Genomic DNA, 14,862 nt, shown 5'->3' on the forward strand with positions numbered 1-14,862 from the left:
GTGGAAAAACTCATTAACTCAAACACATCATGGTGAAAAATTAGAATCGTCTGAATGCATAAGGTGAGTGAGGAAGAACAGGACTAAACCCGGACTGGAACAGGACTGAACCCGGACTGGAACAGGACTGAACCCGGACTGGAGCAGGACTGAACCAGGACTGGAACAGAACTGAACCCGGAGTGGAACTGGACTGAACCCGGACTGGAACAGGACTAAACCCGGACTGGAACAGGACTGAACCAGGACTGGAACAGAACTGAACCCGGAGTGGAACTGGACTGAACCCGGACTGGAACAGGACTGAACCCGGACTGGAACAGGACTAAACCCGGACTGGAACAGGACTAAACCCGGACTGGAACAGGACAGGACTGAACCCGGAGTGGAACAGGACTGAACCCGGAATGGAACAGGACTAAACCAGGACTGGAACAGGACAAAACCACAAAAAAGTCCATCTAAATGTGTCTTTTGCCTCTTTATTATTCAGAAATCATAAAGTGTGATTTGATAAAACTGCTCACAGACTAGAGGAATGCTCATTTATTAGAGTTAATGTGTCATGTCACTAAATTTCACTGTTTCACTGTTTGAAATCCATCATTCATGGTTTTGGGTTTGGTTTTGACAGGGCGTGAAGGAGTATGCCGCAGATGAGAGCGATTATGAGCAGACAGGTGAAATTTTCGAGGACCTCACGTCACTTCTGAAGTCCAAGTCCTGCTATTTCGCTCAAAACATCCACAAGGAGGTAAACAAACACTTATTAGTAAAACCAAATAATAAAACAACACTGTTTTTCACTTCTGCAGCAAAGAGTCAGGACTAAACCTGGGGAATCAGTGTTTCAGTTTTATGCAGCTAAAATCTTCCTGTAGATGTGAGACAGGCCCCTGCTCTGACAATGTTTAAAGAGGGGAGACTGTGCAAAATTGACTTTTTGCAGGTTTCTACGATGTTATAACTTTGTTCCCTCATCACAAACCTGCCTGAAAAGGGTTTAAATGTCATCCGTGCTCTTTAAATCCAGGCTCTAAATGGTTCTTTTTAACTGTGCACATGACTGAAAGGTTTTAAGTCTGCACTCTCTACAGCAGGACTGTCAAACTCAGTTTCACCGAGGGCCGCATCAGCAAAATAGTTTGTCTCAAATTTGCCAAAAACAGTCATACATTTAAATTTACCTTGTCGCGGGCCACATAAAATGTCATGGCGGGCCATATTTGGCCCCCGGGCCTTGAGTTTGACACATGTCCTCTACAGTCTCTTTTAAAACAGTATTTTTTTAGTTTTTATTTATTTGCTTTGTGATTTTAATTCATCTTTCTTGTACTGTAAAGCACTTTGCGTATGACGTGTCCTCTATATATATAAACTTGCGTTGTCTATTTTTAAAAGTTCGATACTGTTCTACCAGGAGCCGAACCAGCAACATCTGAAAAAGCAAGAGCCTTGGACCAAATGGAGAGAAAATGGCCTCCTGTCTGACAGCCAGTATGTGTTTATTTCTCTGAACCCTGTGAGCAGCTCTACTCCTGATGCGTCTGTGTGTTTTAAATAACTGTAGAAAAGCGGAGAGAGGAGCCGGAAAACAGGAGTCCAAATCCAGAACCGACTTCTCCCTCACGTCTTTGCCTGGGCGCTCCTCACCACAGAAGAGGTAACATGTGCTCAGTAGTTTTGTCACGATACTAGAACTTCAAACTCCACTTCGACACTAAAGAATAGACTTGATACTGATTCCAAAACCAAGATGAAAATAAAAACACTTTCTGTCACACTGGTGAAAAACTGGACTCACATGCAGCACAAGAAAACGCCAAACTCCTTGTCCCAGTGAATACATAAAGTTTATTCAAAAATTAAAGAGCCTGCATGTCTTCTAAATGAACAGATGAAGTGAACACAGGGAGAACATAAACGCCACGCCCCTGATTAACAACGAACTTCAGGTGCGGGGAAAAACAGGGAGGCAGCAAACAAAGGACTGGAACACGAAACTGGACTGGGAATAACCAAAAACAGGCAGAACTGTGACACTTTCTTTACACAATAGAATGTGACTTTCAGCAGTAAATTGTAACACTTTCTTTTCTATTCCCCGCGTGTCTTATATGTGTGTAATCTTCAGTGTCCAGTAGGTTCATAGTGGTCCATGGTGTGTACTAGTCTATGAGTCTTATACTTGTTCTGCTCAAGATCCTGCTAAAACTATTCAGGAAAGGTTCATTTCTGTCCTGTGAATGGGACTTTTTAGCATCGATACCTGATCAAACTATTATCTAGCTTCAATACTAGTTTTAGCATCGATTAGTATCCTATTTTAGACATTTTTGACAACTCAACTTAGTACCTGGGCGCTCCATCACGAGTGTTTAGTATGCGCCGCCATGCTACATCCAGACTCATCCCATTACATTAGAAACAGCAGATTATCTATAAGAGAGATGGATGGAGCTCAGAATTCTATAGTAATATTTCACTTCAAACTGTCACATCCACGTACGCACAAACAGCATAATTATTTTCCCACAAATGCATACAAAGTGCTAGCGTCAGAGCTTCAGACACGCGCTGTCAGAATGATGAAGCTCGACGAGGCTAGTGTTTACAGGAGCGAGTATCATAGCAACCGAAGAGCCAATCCAGAGCCAGGGTGTTGAAGGAAACGGACCTTCACGCTTAAAGAAGGTGCCCGATTGAGCCCGATTGAGCCCGATTGAGCCCGATTGAGCCCGATTGAGCCGTTTCGTGTCATATTTATTTTGCTGTCTGGGCCTTTGATGCTTTTGAGAGATGTTTTTACTGAGACGCTGTTATATCACTAATGAAACCCTACCCTCACTTTAAACGTCTAAATCTTTTTCCATTTATTTTCCCGTCGTCCACTGCAGCAGTCACCTCACAGCGCTTCACTGATGATTTTTAAAAGTAGAAATGGATACGGAAGGTCAAACAGATAAGCAAATGAATGAACGGTCGGATGATACGATCAGGGTTTTGGATTGTAATATGTTTATCGACTGTCAGCTCTGTGAAGAAAAAAAAAAACATTGAATGAGGGAGTGCCCAAACTTTTGACTTGTGTCGTCTAAACGTAAACTATCAGCCAAAAGTTTGATTACACCTTCTTTAATGTTTTTTTTCTCACTTTTTTACTTTCTACATTTTATCAAATACATGAAGCAAGACATATGTAACTTAAAAAAAACAATTCTAATCCTCAAAGTAGCCATCCTTTGCTTTGTAAAAAAAATATTTAGTAAAATTATTTAAAGGGCCCATATCAGGCTATTTTCTGATCTCTGTTTTAATGTTGTTTCTTCATCACAAACAGACCTGGAGTTGTGTTTTGTTTCATTCACACATGTTTAACACACAAACCTGCAGATTTAGACTGAGTTCTTCTTCTCCCAAACTGAAAACACTCTGTTCCACCTTGTGATGTCATCGTGTGGTGATACATGAAGTGCTCCACTGTGTTTTTAAACTCCACACACCTTCATTTCTAGAATCATTTGGATCAATTCAGCTCCTGGAATTGGCAATTTCTACTGAACGTTAAAGGTAAAAGGAGGAGGAGTTAACTTGAAAACTACCACTTCATGACATCACAAGGTGGAACAGAGCGTTTTGAGCTTTGGAAATGTTACAGACTAATAATAAAGTGTGACTCAAACATGTGTGAATGAAACAAAACACAACTCCAGGTCTGTTTTTGAGGAGGAAACAACATTCTTACAAGGCTAAACGCTCACAAGAGTCCGTTTTGTCTAATATCTGACTAACTTTTTAACTTTTTTTCTTACATCCACATATTCTGCTTAATATATTTGATGTTTTCTGGAAGTATCCAAAGTGTAGAAAGTAGTAAAAATAAAGAAAAAAAACATCGAATAAGATGGCGTGTCTTTATAGTTTACATTATAAATACTGTAAATTTGGGACTATAGAGCGCACCTGAACATGAGCCGCACCAGCTAAATTTGAAAAGAAAATCAATTTTGTCCATATATAAGCCGCACCTGAATATAAGCCGCAAGTTTTTGTGTTGTAACGTGTGATATTTACACGGAAAGATGGTATACAGAAGATTTTTTTTGTTTTAATTTAGAAACTTTTTTAATTTAGGACTTTTTTTCTTTTTTTTTTTTTTTTTTACTGTGTCTGAAAAGCATCAGTTCATAATCTTTCCCCATGTCTGACTTTTGCCCCTCCCCGAACCGCCACCTTAACGTGGTGGAGGGGTTTGAGCACCCGAATGATCCTGGGAGCTATGTTGTCGGGGGCTTCATGCCCCTGGTAGGGTCACCCATGGCAAACAGGTCCTGGGAGACGGGTCTGACTAAGAGCGGTTCAGAAGCCTCACATGAAGAAGAAAAGAACAAGGCCAGTTACGTCGCCCGGACTGGCGTTACCGGGGCCCCACCCTGGAGCCAGGCCTGGGGTGGGTGCTCGGCAGCGAGCGCCTGGTGGCCGGGCCTTTCCCCACGGGGCCCGGTCGGGCCCAGCCCGAAGAAACGACGTGGGGCCGTCCTCCCGTGGACCCACCACCTGCGGGAGGAGCCATGAGGGGCGGGTGCGGAGAGATCCGGGTAGCAGTCGAAGGCGGGGACCTCGACGACCGGATCTCCGGACATGGAGACTAGCTCTGGGGACATGGAATGTCACCTCGCTGGGGGGGAAGGAGCCTGAGCTTGTGCGGGAGGTTGAGCGTTACCGGCTAGATATAGTCGGCCTCACCTCCACGCACAGCTCGGGCTCTGGAACCCAACTTCTTGAGAGGGGTTGGACTCTCCATTTCTCTGGCGTTGCCCGCGGGGAGCGGCGGCGAGCTGGTGTGGGCTTGCTCATTGCCCCACAGCTCAGCCGCTGCGTGTTGGGGTTCACTCCGGTGAACGAGAGGGTCGCGTCCCTGCGCCTTCGGGTCGGGGACAGGTCTCTCACTGTTGTGTCGGCCTACGGGCCAAACAGCAGTGCAGAGTACCCGGCCTTCTTGGAGTCCCTGGGAGGGGTACTAGACAGTGCACCAACCGGGGACTCCGTTGTTCTCCTGGGGGACTTCAACGCCCATGTGGGTAACGACAGTGACACTTGGAGGGGCGTGATTGGGAGGAATGGCCTCCCCGATCTGAACCCGAGCGGTGTTTTGTTATTGGACTTCTGTGCTAGTCACAGCTTGTCCATAACAAACACCATGTTCGAGCACAAGGGTGTCCATCGGTGCACATGGCACCAGGACACTCTAGGTCGGAGGTCGATGATCGACTTTGTTGTCGTGTCATCTGACCTCCGACCGCGTGTCTTGGACACTCGGGTGAAGAGAGGGGCTGAGCTGTCAACTGATCACCACCTGGTGGTGAGTTGGATCCGCTGGCGGAGGAGGAAGCCGGACAGACCTGGCAGGCCCAAGCGTATTGTGAGGGTCTGCTGGGAACGTCTGGCGGAGCCCTCTGTCAGGGGGGTCTTCAACTCCCACCTCCGGGAGAGCTTCTCCCTGATCCCGGGGGAGGTTGGAGACATGGACTCCGAGTGGGCCATGTTCTCCACCTCTATTGTTGATGCGGCTGCTCGTAGCTGTGGTCGTAAGGTCTGTGGTGCTTGTCGCGGCGGCAATCCCCGAACCCGGTGGTGGACACCGGAAGTAAGGGATGCCGTCAAGCTGAAGAAGGAGTCCTATCGAGCCTTGTTGGCTCGTGGGACTCCTGAGGCAGCTGATGAGTACCGGCAGGCCAAGCGTGCCGCGGCTCGGGCAGTCACAGAGGCAAAAACTCGGGGTTGGGAGGAGTTCGGGGAGGCCATGGAGGAGGACTATCGGACGGCCTCAAAGAGATTCTGGCAAACCGTCCGACGCCTCAGGAGGGGAAAGCAGTGCTTCACCAACACTGTTTACAGTGCGGGTGGAGGGCTGCTGACCTCGACTGGGGATGTTGTCGGGCGGTGGAAGGAATACTTTGAGGATCTCCTCAATCCCACTGTCACGTCTTCCGAGGAGGAAGCAGAAACTGGGGACCCAGGGGCGGACTCGTCCATCACCCTGGCTGAAGTCACTGAGGTGGTTGGCAAGCTCCTCGGTGGCAAGGCTCCGGGGGTGGATGAGATCCGTCCTGAGTACCTCAAGTCTCTGGATGTTGTGGGACTGTCTTGGCTGACACGTCTCTGCAACATCGCGTGGCGGTCGGGGACAGTACCTGTGGAATGGCAGACCGGGGTGGTGGTCCCTCTGTATAAGAAGGGGGACCGGAGGGTGTGTTCCAATTACAGGGGAATCACACTCCTCAGCCTTCCCGGTAAGGTCTATTCCAGGGTGCTGGAGAGGAGAATCCGACCGATAGTCGAACCTCGGATTCAGGAGGAGCAGTGTGGTTTTCGTCCTGGTCGTGGAACACTGGACCAGCTCTATACTCTCCATCGGGTCCTCGAGGGCTCATGGGAGTATGCCCAACCAGTCCACATGTGTTTTGTGGATCTGGAGAAGGCATTCGACCGTGTCCCTCGTGGTGTCCTTTGGGGGGTGCTCTGGGAGTATGGGGTCCGGGGCTCTTTGCTAAGGGCTGTCCGGTCCCTGTATGACCGGAGCAGGAGCTGTGTTCGCATTGCCGGCAGTAAGTCAGACCTGTTCCCAGTGCATGTTGGACTCCGCCAGGGCTGCCCTTTGTCACCGGTTCTGTTCATTATATTTATGGACAGAATTTCTAGGCGCAGCCAGGGGCCGGAGGGGGCCTGGTTTGGGAACCACAGGATTTCATCTCTGCTGTTTGCAGATGATGTTGTCCTGATGCTTCTTCGAGCCAGGACCTGCAGCAGGCACTGGGGCGGTTTGCAGCCGAGTGTGAAGCGGCTGGGATGAGAATCAGCTCCTCCAAATCTGAGGCCATGGTTCTCGACCGGAAAAAGGTGGTTTGCTCTCTCCGGGTGGGTGGTGAGTCTCTGCCCCAAGTGGAGGAGTTCAAGTATCTCGGGGTCTTGTTCACGAGTGAGGGAAGGATGGAGCGTGAGATTGACAGGCGGATCGGTGCAGCGTCTGCAGTGATGCGGTCGCTGTATCGGTCCGTTGTGGTAAAGAAGGAGCTGAGCCGGAAGGCGAAGCTCTCGATTTACCGGTCAATCTACGTTCCTACCCTCACCTATGGTCATGAGCTTTGGGTAATGACCGAAAGGACAAGATCGCGGATACAAGCGGCTGAAATGGGCTTCCTCCGCAGAGTGGCCGGGCGCACCCTTAGGGATAGGGTGAGGAGCTCGGTCACACGGGAGGAGCTCGGAGTAGAGCCGCTGCTCCTACACGTTGAGAGGAACCAGCTGAGGTGGCTCGGGCATCTGCTTAGGATGCCTCCTGGACGCCTCCCTAGGGAGGTGTTCTGGGCATGTCCCACCGGGAGGAGGCCCCGGGGAAGACCCAGGACACGCTGGAGGGACTATGTCTCTCGGCTGGCCTGGGAACGCCTTGGGGTCCCACCGGAGGAGCTGGAGGACGTGTCCGGGGTGAGGGAAGTCTGGGAGTCCCTGCTTAGACTGCTGCCCCCGCGACCCGGCCCCGGATAAGCGGAAGAAAATGGATGGATGGATGGATGACTTTTGCATTTACTGTCAGAGCGCCCCCCAGTGGCCGTTAGGCAGTAAAAACCTATAAATAAGCCACAGGGTTCAAAGTGTGGGGAAAAAAGTAGCGGCTTATTGTCCGAAATTTACGGTAATCAGTTATTTTGTGCGTTTTCAGCCGGACGCCCGCCCGCTCCAGGCTGAGGGAGGCTCTGAGTGAGAGTTCTCCTGAGAGCGAAGAGGAGGAAGAGGAGGGGCTGGAGCGACGCCCAGACACCAGCGCAGACCTACCCTCCGAGCAGCTCCGACTGCAGAAGTTGATCAGATTCATGCGGGTACAAACACACACACACATTTGACAACACGCCGTTCTTCAGGACCATAATATTGAACTGAGATGGAGTCAAATGTCTGTGGTTAATCTGCAGATGTTGTGTTGCGCTTGGATAAATGCAGCAGGAGAATAGACCTTGTCACTATTAGGAAAGATTTGTGGATATTCCTCCCTGAGATTTGTTATGAAAGCAACGTATATAATGAAAATCCAAGATGAACGATCCCTCGCAGACTTTGCTCACGCGGCTAGAATCTGAAACAACCAAATAATGAGGTCGTTAAATGACTTCACGTTTCGCCCTCGGAGGCTCTAACAGTTCCAACGCAAAATTGGACTTAATGTAACATGCTACGCTACTAATCTACTTAAAAAAAAAAAACAAAAGCAAAAAATTAAAACTGTAATTTTTCTGCAGGCGTGTAAACAGTCGGCTTGTTTCCGTGCAGATGGTTTAGCGTTGCCTGGAATGTTCCACTGTGTGATGTGTGACTTTTATAAATCAAAGGTGTTCATTTTAAAAACCCACAAACGTTTATCCATAAATCTGACCTGAAATAAGTAACTTTAATGCCTGGACTGCACTGGAAACATTACATTCTGTGTCTTTAACCAAACACCAACATATGTTTCAGAATAGAAGGAAGGAATATTTGAGAAACATGTCCAAACGTCTCCGTGTGTGTGTGTTTGCGTGTGTGTGTGCGTTTGTGTGCGCGTGTCTCCAGGAGGGCAACCAGACGGCGACGTTGTTGACCATGTGCGCTCTGAGGGACATGGACCTAAAGCAGGAGACGTACCAGCTGTCCATCAGGGACCTGGGGGGGCTGGACGCGCTCCTCAACATCCTGGACACCGGAGAGAGCCGCTGCATCGTGAGTGGCACCGACAGCAGCGTCTACACAACATTAAACTGTTCATCTGTCATTTTCAGGTCACAATGTAATCATAGGAACTCAAAAATAATAAACACGAGACATTTGATCTACAAGCAGCCATATTTGTTTGAGCGTACTTAAGTAACTCATTATTTGGAGACACACCTGCACGATAATCCTCCAGTTACTCCGGACCAGGATCCTCGGTGCATTTGACAGATTCGTTTATTTTTCTAATTCTGACTTGATTTGGTGGAATAGTATCTGAGGGAAATATTTATCATGATTTTTACATCTGTTAAGTAGCATTTTGTTAAGAAATTTTGAAAAATACAGGAAGTTGCGCTGAGTTTTTAAAGCAAAATCGCAGAAAATTCGATCTAAAATGCAGAGACACTTCACACATAAGGACACATTTCTCTGACTGTTTAAACATTTTACAAAATAAAGGTGCTGGCGTTGTCACATCATAACTGTTCTGTATTTTAGATGAAATTTGGGCCCTTGTTTACATTATAGTTGCAGATTTTTGTGCATGTGAGCATAACCAGTGAAGAATGGGTCAAATGCAGAGGACACAGTAAAATAAACTAAAATTTGGCTAATTTGAAAACCTCTGCTGTAGTTGTAGCATGTATAATGCAGCAATATGAAAAATGAAATGGGCTAGTATCAGAAGATGTAGGTTCGCTCGGAGGAAGATGGTGTGTTAAATGAAAACCAGACTCAGATGTGCAAGTTGAGCTCAGCTGTGATTATTTACAGAAGTGCCATCGACAAAGACATTATGTACAATAATTTACAAGGTGTGTGATGTAAAACAAAAATAAAATGGGTCCAATGTATTTATAGAGTGGTTTAGGTCAGGGGCGCAAGCAGTATTGTTCATAAATCCACGTTGCTGTGAAAGAAGAGTTCATAGATCCACTTAGGCGCACAAAGAGTTCAGATCGTCAAGTTTGGTGAACCTGGGTTTCAGTCTGTGCAAAACTCGCAAAGTTCAAACAATCCACCAGCGGAGGTTGTTAGTGTGCGTGTGTGCAAGTGGGTGTGTGTGGGGAGTGGCTGCAGCGCCTCCTACCGCACCGGCGGACGGGCGCACTCAATATGTCCAGGCTCGGGGCCTTCTAGCTCGCCATCCAATACTGGAACCTGGCCAGTTCCGCTTAATAGTCATTCTCAGCACATCGTCATACAGCAGGAGGCATCTGCAGCAGCTCAGACACTCCCGAGACCCACAACACTCGCGAGCCGTGGTGTGGCGCCCCATTTAAAGAGACAGTGCACCAAGGCCAAGGGGAGCGGAAAAACACCCGGGTTACACCCTCCCCCCTTTAAATCATGCTCGTCCCCGTTGCATGGGAACTACAGACTTTACTTTCAGAGTATAGAGTCTGCTGCAGGTACATGACTAAGCGCCTCAGCATAAGCGTTAGATAAACTATGAAAAAGGGTTTGAACGACTGATATAAGCGGGTTCCCTAATGCTGAATACTGGAGACGTTGAGGCGGCTGGCGATGACGACTTGAACGCCTAGGTCCTACATCGCCCTCTGATGACTCAGATTGGACCGTCTCAGGGGTCCCAATTTCCACAGGCACTTCAGCATCAGGTGGATGTTTATCAGGTACATTGGTGAGTATTCCTTCTTCTTCAGGTAAGTTGGCAGGTTCAGGTAGGTTGGCAGGTTCAGGTAGGTTTACATCTCCAACTGCTAACTCAGGGCCCTCGGGTTCACGGCAGCTTGGGGATGGATCTTCAATGGTGGCTGACTGGGCTCCTTCACTTTCAGGTAAGGTGTCACCAGTAGAAGTAACAGTTGTTAGACTTTCAGGAGAACTAGTCTCTGGCATTTGTTCAGGTTCACTGGCTCTTTCCACACTGAATGTCATCGGGAGTCGAGGAGAACACTCCAGGACGACAGACTCTGCATCTTCTTCCTCCCCATCCAGAAGAGTTGGATCAGCAAGGTTGGCTTGTCGACTCTGGCTACGGGTATGCGGACGGCGAACAGGAGCAAGTTCTGTGGCGTCAATGCAGGTTGGCAGAAACCCACACGGCAAAAGAAGGTCACGGTGCAGTGTACGGGTAGGTCCATCCCTAGTCTCTGGTCTTACTACATAGACTGGGAGATCTCCGGCACGTTGCACCACAACATAGACATCCTGTTCCCACTTGTCTTCCAATTTGTGTTTTCCCCTGATCCTGACATTCCGGACGAGGACACGGTCACCGACCGATAAGCTTGCAGGTTTTACATGCTGATCAAACCGTTTTTTGTTCTTTAGACCGGATTTCTGGGCATTCTTGGAGGCCAGCTTGTAACTCTCTTGAAGGCGATCTTTTAGGCTCTTCACATACTGGGAGTGTGAGGAAGTTAATGGTTCTCGCACCGGCAAGCCAAATGCCAAGTCAACGGGAAGTCGGGGCGATCGACCAAACAGGAGCTCATATGGTGTGAACCCCGTGACCTCGTTTCTCGTGCAATTATAGGCGTGCACGAGCGGCTTGACATAATCCTTCCACTTTGACTTCTGTTTGTTCTCAAGCGTTCCCAGCATGCCTAAAAGAGTTCGATTGAAGCGCTCGACAGGGTTTCCCCTGGGATGGTATGGAGTTGTACGGGTTTTCTGGATCCCAGCCACCTCACAGAGCTCTTTGATTAATCTTGATTCAAAATCTGGCCCTTGATCAGAATGCAAGCGTTCAGGGATGCCGTAATAGACCATAAAATCATTCCATAAACACTTGGCCACAGTCTTTGCTTTCTGGTTAGTGGTTGGAATAGCAACAGCAAATTTTGTAAAGTGGTCTGTTAGTACTAGGATGTCTTTTGTATTGCTACTATCCGGCTCCAATGATAGAAAATCCATACATAGTAGCTCCAATGGACGTGTAGTTTGAATGTTCACTAAAGGAGCGGCTCTTTCAGGTGGAGTTTTACGGCGTACACACCGGCCACAGGTCTTGATGCAGTTGTCCACATCGGCTGCCATCTTCGGCCAGAAGAATCGCTGCCGCACCAGGTCGAGCGTCCGCTCTATGCCCATATGCCCCATATCATTGTGGAGACTCTTCAGGACCGTAGAACGCAAGACTGGAGGCAAAACGAGCTGAAGAACAACTTTATCTTGTTCCTGTCTCCTCCTGTAGAGGACTCCATCCTCCAGCTCCAACCGACTCAACTCTCGTAGCAACAAGGGAAGCTCAGGAAGTTCTTCTCGAAGAGTGGGAGGAATCTTTTCTCCGGTCTTAAGGTGGTAGATTACTTCCCGAAGCGCAGGATCGGCACTCTGTTCTTCCCTCAGCTCATTGTGTGTCAAAGAGGGAAGTACAGGTAAGCCGTGCATCTCTTCTTCAGCAAAACCTGCTGGAATGGCTTCAGCAGAGACTGTCAGAGTCTCAACCAGAGTGACGTCGGACTTAAGGGACTCGGACTTTTGGGACGCCCTTATGAGACTGCTCTGACAGATGGCATTGACAATATCAGGAGCAATCTCTGCAGCCTCACTTGAATTGGACAGTTGTTCTGCAAGGTGGTGAATAGCATCCCACTCTTGTCTTGAGTGGAGGTCATCAGGAACTTCGGCATGGCAACGTCTAGACAGAGCATCAGCATCATAATTGTGTTTGCCTGCTCGATATTGCATTTTGAATGAGTATGTGGACAATGCAGCTAGCCATCGATGGCTGGTGGCGTCGAGCTTTGCAGATGTAAGAACATAAGTGAGAGGATTGTTGTCCGTGACGACGGTGAAGGTTGCTCCATAGAGGTAGTCATGGAACTTTTCCGTAACACTCCATTTTAAAGCGAGGAACTCGAGTTTGTGAGCGGGATATCGAGACTCACTTTGCGACAAGCCTCTACTTGCATAGGCAATAACTCGGAGCTGACCATCTTGTTCTTGATAGAGGACGGCTCCCAACCCGGTTGTGCTGGCATCCGTGTGCAGGATGTAAGGCAACTGTGGATTAGCAAACCCCAGCACGGGAGCAGATGTTAGCTTCTCAATCACGATGTTAAAAGCAGCGGAACACTCTGAAGTCCACTTCTCTCCAAAAGACTGCTTCGGGTCCGGATACTTCACCGCAGGATTTTTGTTTTTGGCGGACCGGCGGACTGGTGCATAGCCACGAGTAAGGGTGTTTAGTGGTTTTACTATTTTAGCATAATCTTTGATGAACCTCCGATAGTATCCTGCGAAACCAAGGAAGGACCGCAACTCCTTGAGGTTTCGGGGAACTGGCCAGGATTTGAGTGAGGATATCTTCTCGGGGTCAGTTTCAACACCCTTCTCAGACACCACATGACCGAGGTAACGCACACTGGTCTGCAAGAATTTACATTTCTCGGGTGACAACTTTAATCCAAAATCCTTGAGACGGTTGAGAACTCGCAGTAGCCGCTTTTCATGTTCCTCTAAGGTGTCAGAGAAGATGATTAAATCGTCGAGGAACACAAGGACTTCTTTGAGATTTAAATCTCCCATACACTTCTCCATGAGTCTCTGGAAGGTACTGGGGGCATTCGTTACCCCCTGCGGCATTCGATTCCACTCCCAGAAACCCAGCGGGGTAACAAAGGCGGTTTTAGTCTTGTCTTCTTCGTCCATTTGGATCTGGTAATACCCTGACTTCAGATCTAAAACTGTAAACCATTTGGAGCCAGTTAGAGCAGAAAAGGACTCCTCAAGGTGCGGAAGGGCATAAGCGTCTTTCACCGTTTGTAAATTCAGCTTCCGATAATCAATGCAGAGCCTCACATCTCCATTCCGCTTACGGACCACCACGATCGGGGAAGCAAAGGGTGACTCTGACTCCCGGATAACACCAGCTTCGAGCAGGTCTCGCAGATGGCTTCGAACAGCTTCAATGTCACGAGGATGGATTGGCCTGGGTCGTTGCTTGAAAGGTGTTTCATCGTGGAGCTTGATGCTATGCCTTACTTGGTCCGTACAGCCAAAATCCAGATCATGGAGAGAAAACACTTCAGGCATCTGGTTGAGCTTAGCTGTTATTCGCCCTTTCCAGTCAGCTGGGATTGGGGAATTGCCAAAATTGAAGTCTAAAGTGTTGCTCTGGGATTTTGTTTGAGTTGACATGTGGGTTACAGTTTGCTGGGTAAGTATGGTCGGAGAGGTGGCAATGTCTGCGATGACACTCATAGGGGGAATGATAGCATTGTGGTCAGACTCATTCCGGATGACAACTGGGACCTTGTATGGGGCACGGGTTGGGAGCGTAATAAGGCAACTTTGAACACACAGTCCACCAGGTAGCGATGAGGTGGGGTGCTCAATCACGGCCCACTGGCCTGCAGATGGAATGTCTATCTTGGCGAAGCCCTCCAAAACGATAGTTTGACCAACGGAGACTAAAATTGGAGTCTGGCTCTGCAACCTCACAGCTCCGACACAACCCACTTGGCTCTGCTGATGGTTCAGTTGCAGGAGCTTCAAGACTGCACAGTAGCCTTGGGCAGCTGGCTGGAAGTCGGGAACATCACTGGCGAGATACTGCTCGTATAGTAATTCTAGTGTGTTCATGCCGATCAAAACTGGCGAAGGACAATCAGAATGGGCATCCGGCACAACCAGAGCTAGGGTTGGAATGTTGAACTCTGCTCCAAGAAAATCTTTAGGAAATGTGATCATCATTTCGACGTAGCCCAGGTACGGCACTGCCTGACCGGCTGCCCCCTCCACCTGAAGTAAGTTATAAAGTGGCTTAACTGGTTGTTCACTAAGGATCTGATTATAAAATGAGACTGGAACTGTAGTCACCTGTGAGCCCGTATCCAGGAGACAATGGTGACTTTGTCCTGCAACATGGATGACGGAGGAGCACTTTGAGCCCACCAGTCCTTTTGGAAGACGGATAGGAGTCTTCTTCTTGGACTGTAACGCCTCAGCACACTTAACGGTCGTCGTCTTCTCTTTCTTGGGACGGATTTGATCCCCCTTGGCTCCTGTCTGCCCCACAACAGGAACCGGACTTAGTTTAAATGGCTGGTGGAGGGGTTTTGTTTTCTGGCAAACTGTTTCCTCTTATGAGCAACGAGAGCGGAATTTGGCTCATTTTCACATTGAGGCCGGATATGTCCA

The 14,862-nt window shown here is 48.4% G+C and overlaps 1 protein-coding gene across 1 annotated transcript in view; it reads left to right on the forward strand.

The window, feature by feature from the left end:
- odad2 (outer dynein arm docking complex subunit 2) overlaps positions 1-14,862 on the forward strand; it is a 33,197-nt gene that overhangs the window by 4,435 nt on the left and 13,900 nt on the right. Inside the window, exons 6-10 of the mRNA XM_055230704.1 lie at positions 635-754; positions 1,421-1,478; positions 1,531-1,663; positions 7,724-7,880; positions 8,608-8,754. Of these exons, the coding sequence (XP_055086679.1) occupies positions 635-754; positions 1,421-1,478; positions 1,531-1,663; positions 7,724-7,880; positions 8,608-8,754 (615 nt within the window). The remainder of the gene's footprint in view (positions 1-634; positions 755-1,420; positions 1,479-1,530; positions 1,664-7,723; positions 7,881-8,607; positions 8,755-14,862) is intronic.

Source organism: Periophthalmus magnuspinnatus, chromosome 21, assembly GCF_009829125.3.
Source record: "Periophthalmus magnuspinnatus isolate fPerMag1 chromosome 21, fPerMag1.2.pri, whole genome shotgun sequence".
Taxonomy (NCBI): Eukaryota; Metazoa; Chordata; class Actinopteri; order Gobiiformes; family Gobiidae; genus Periophthalmus; species Periophthalmus magnuspinnatus.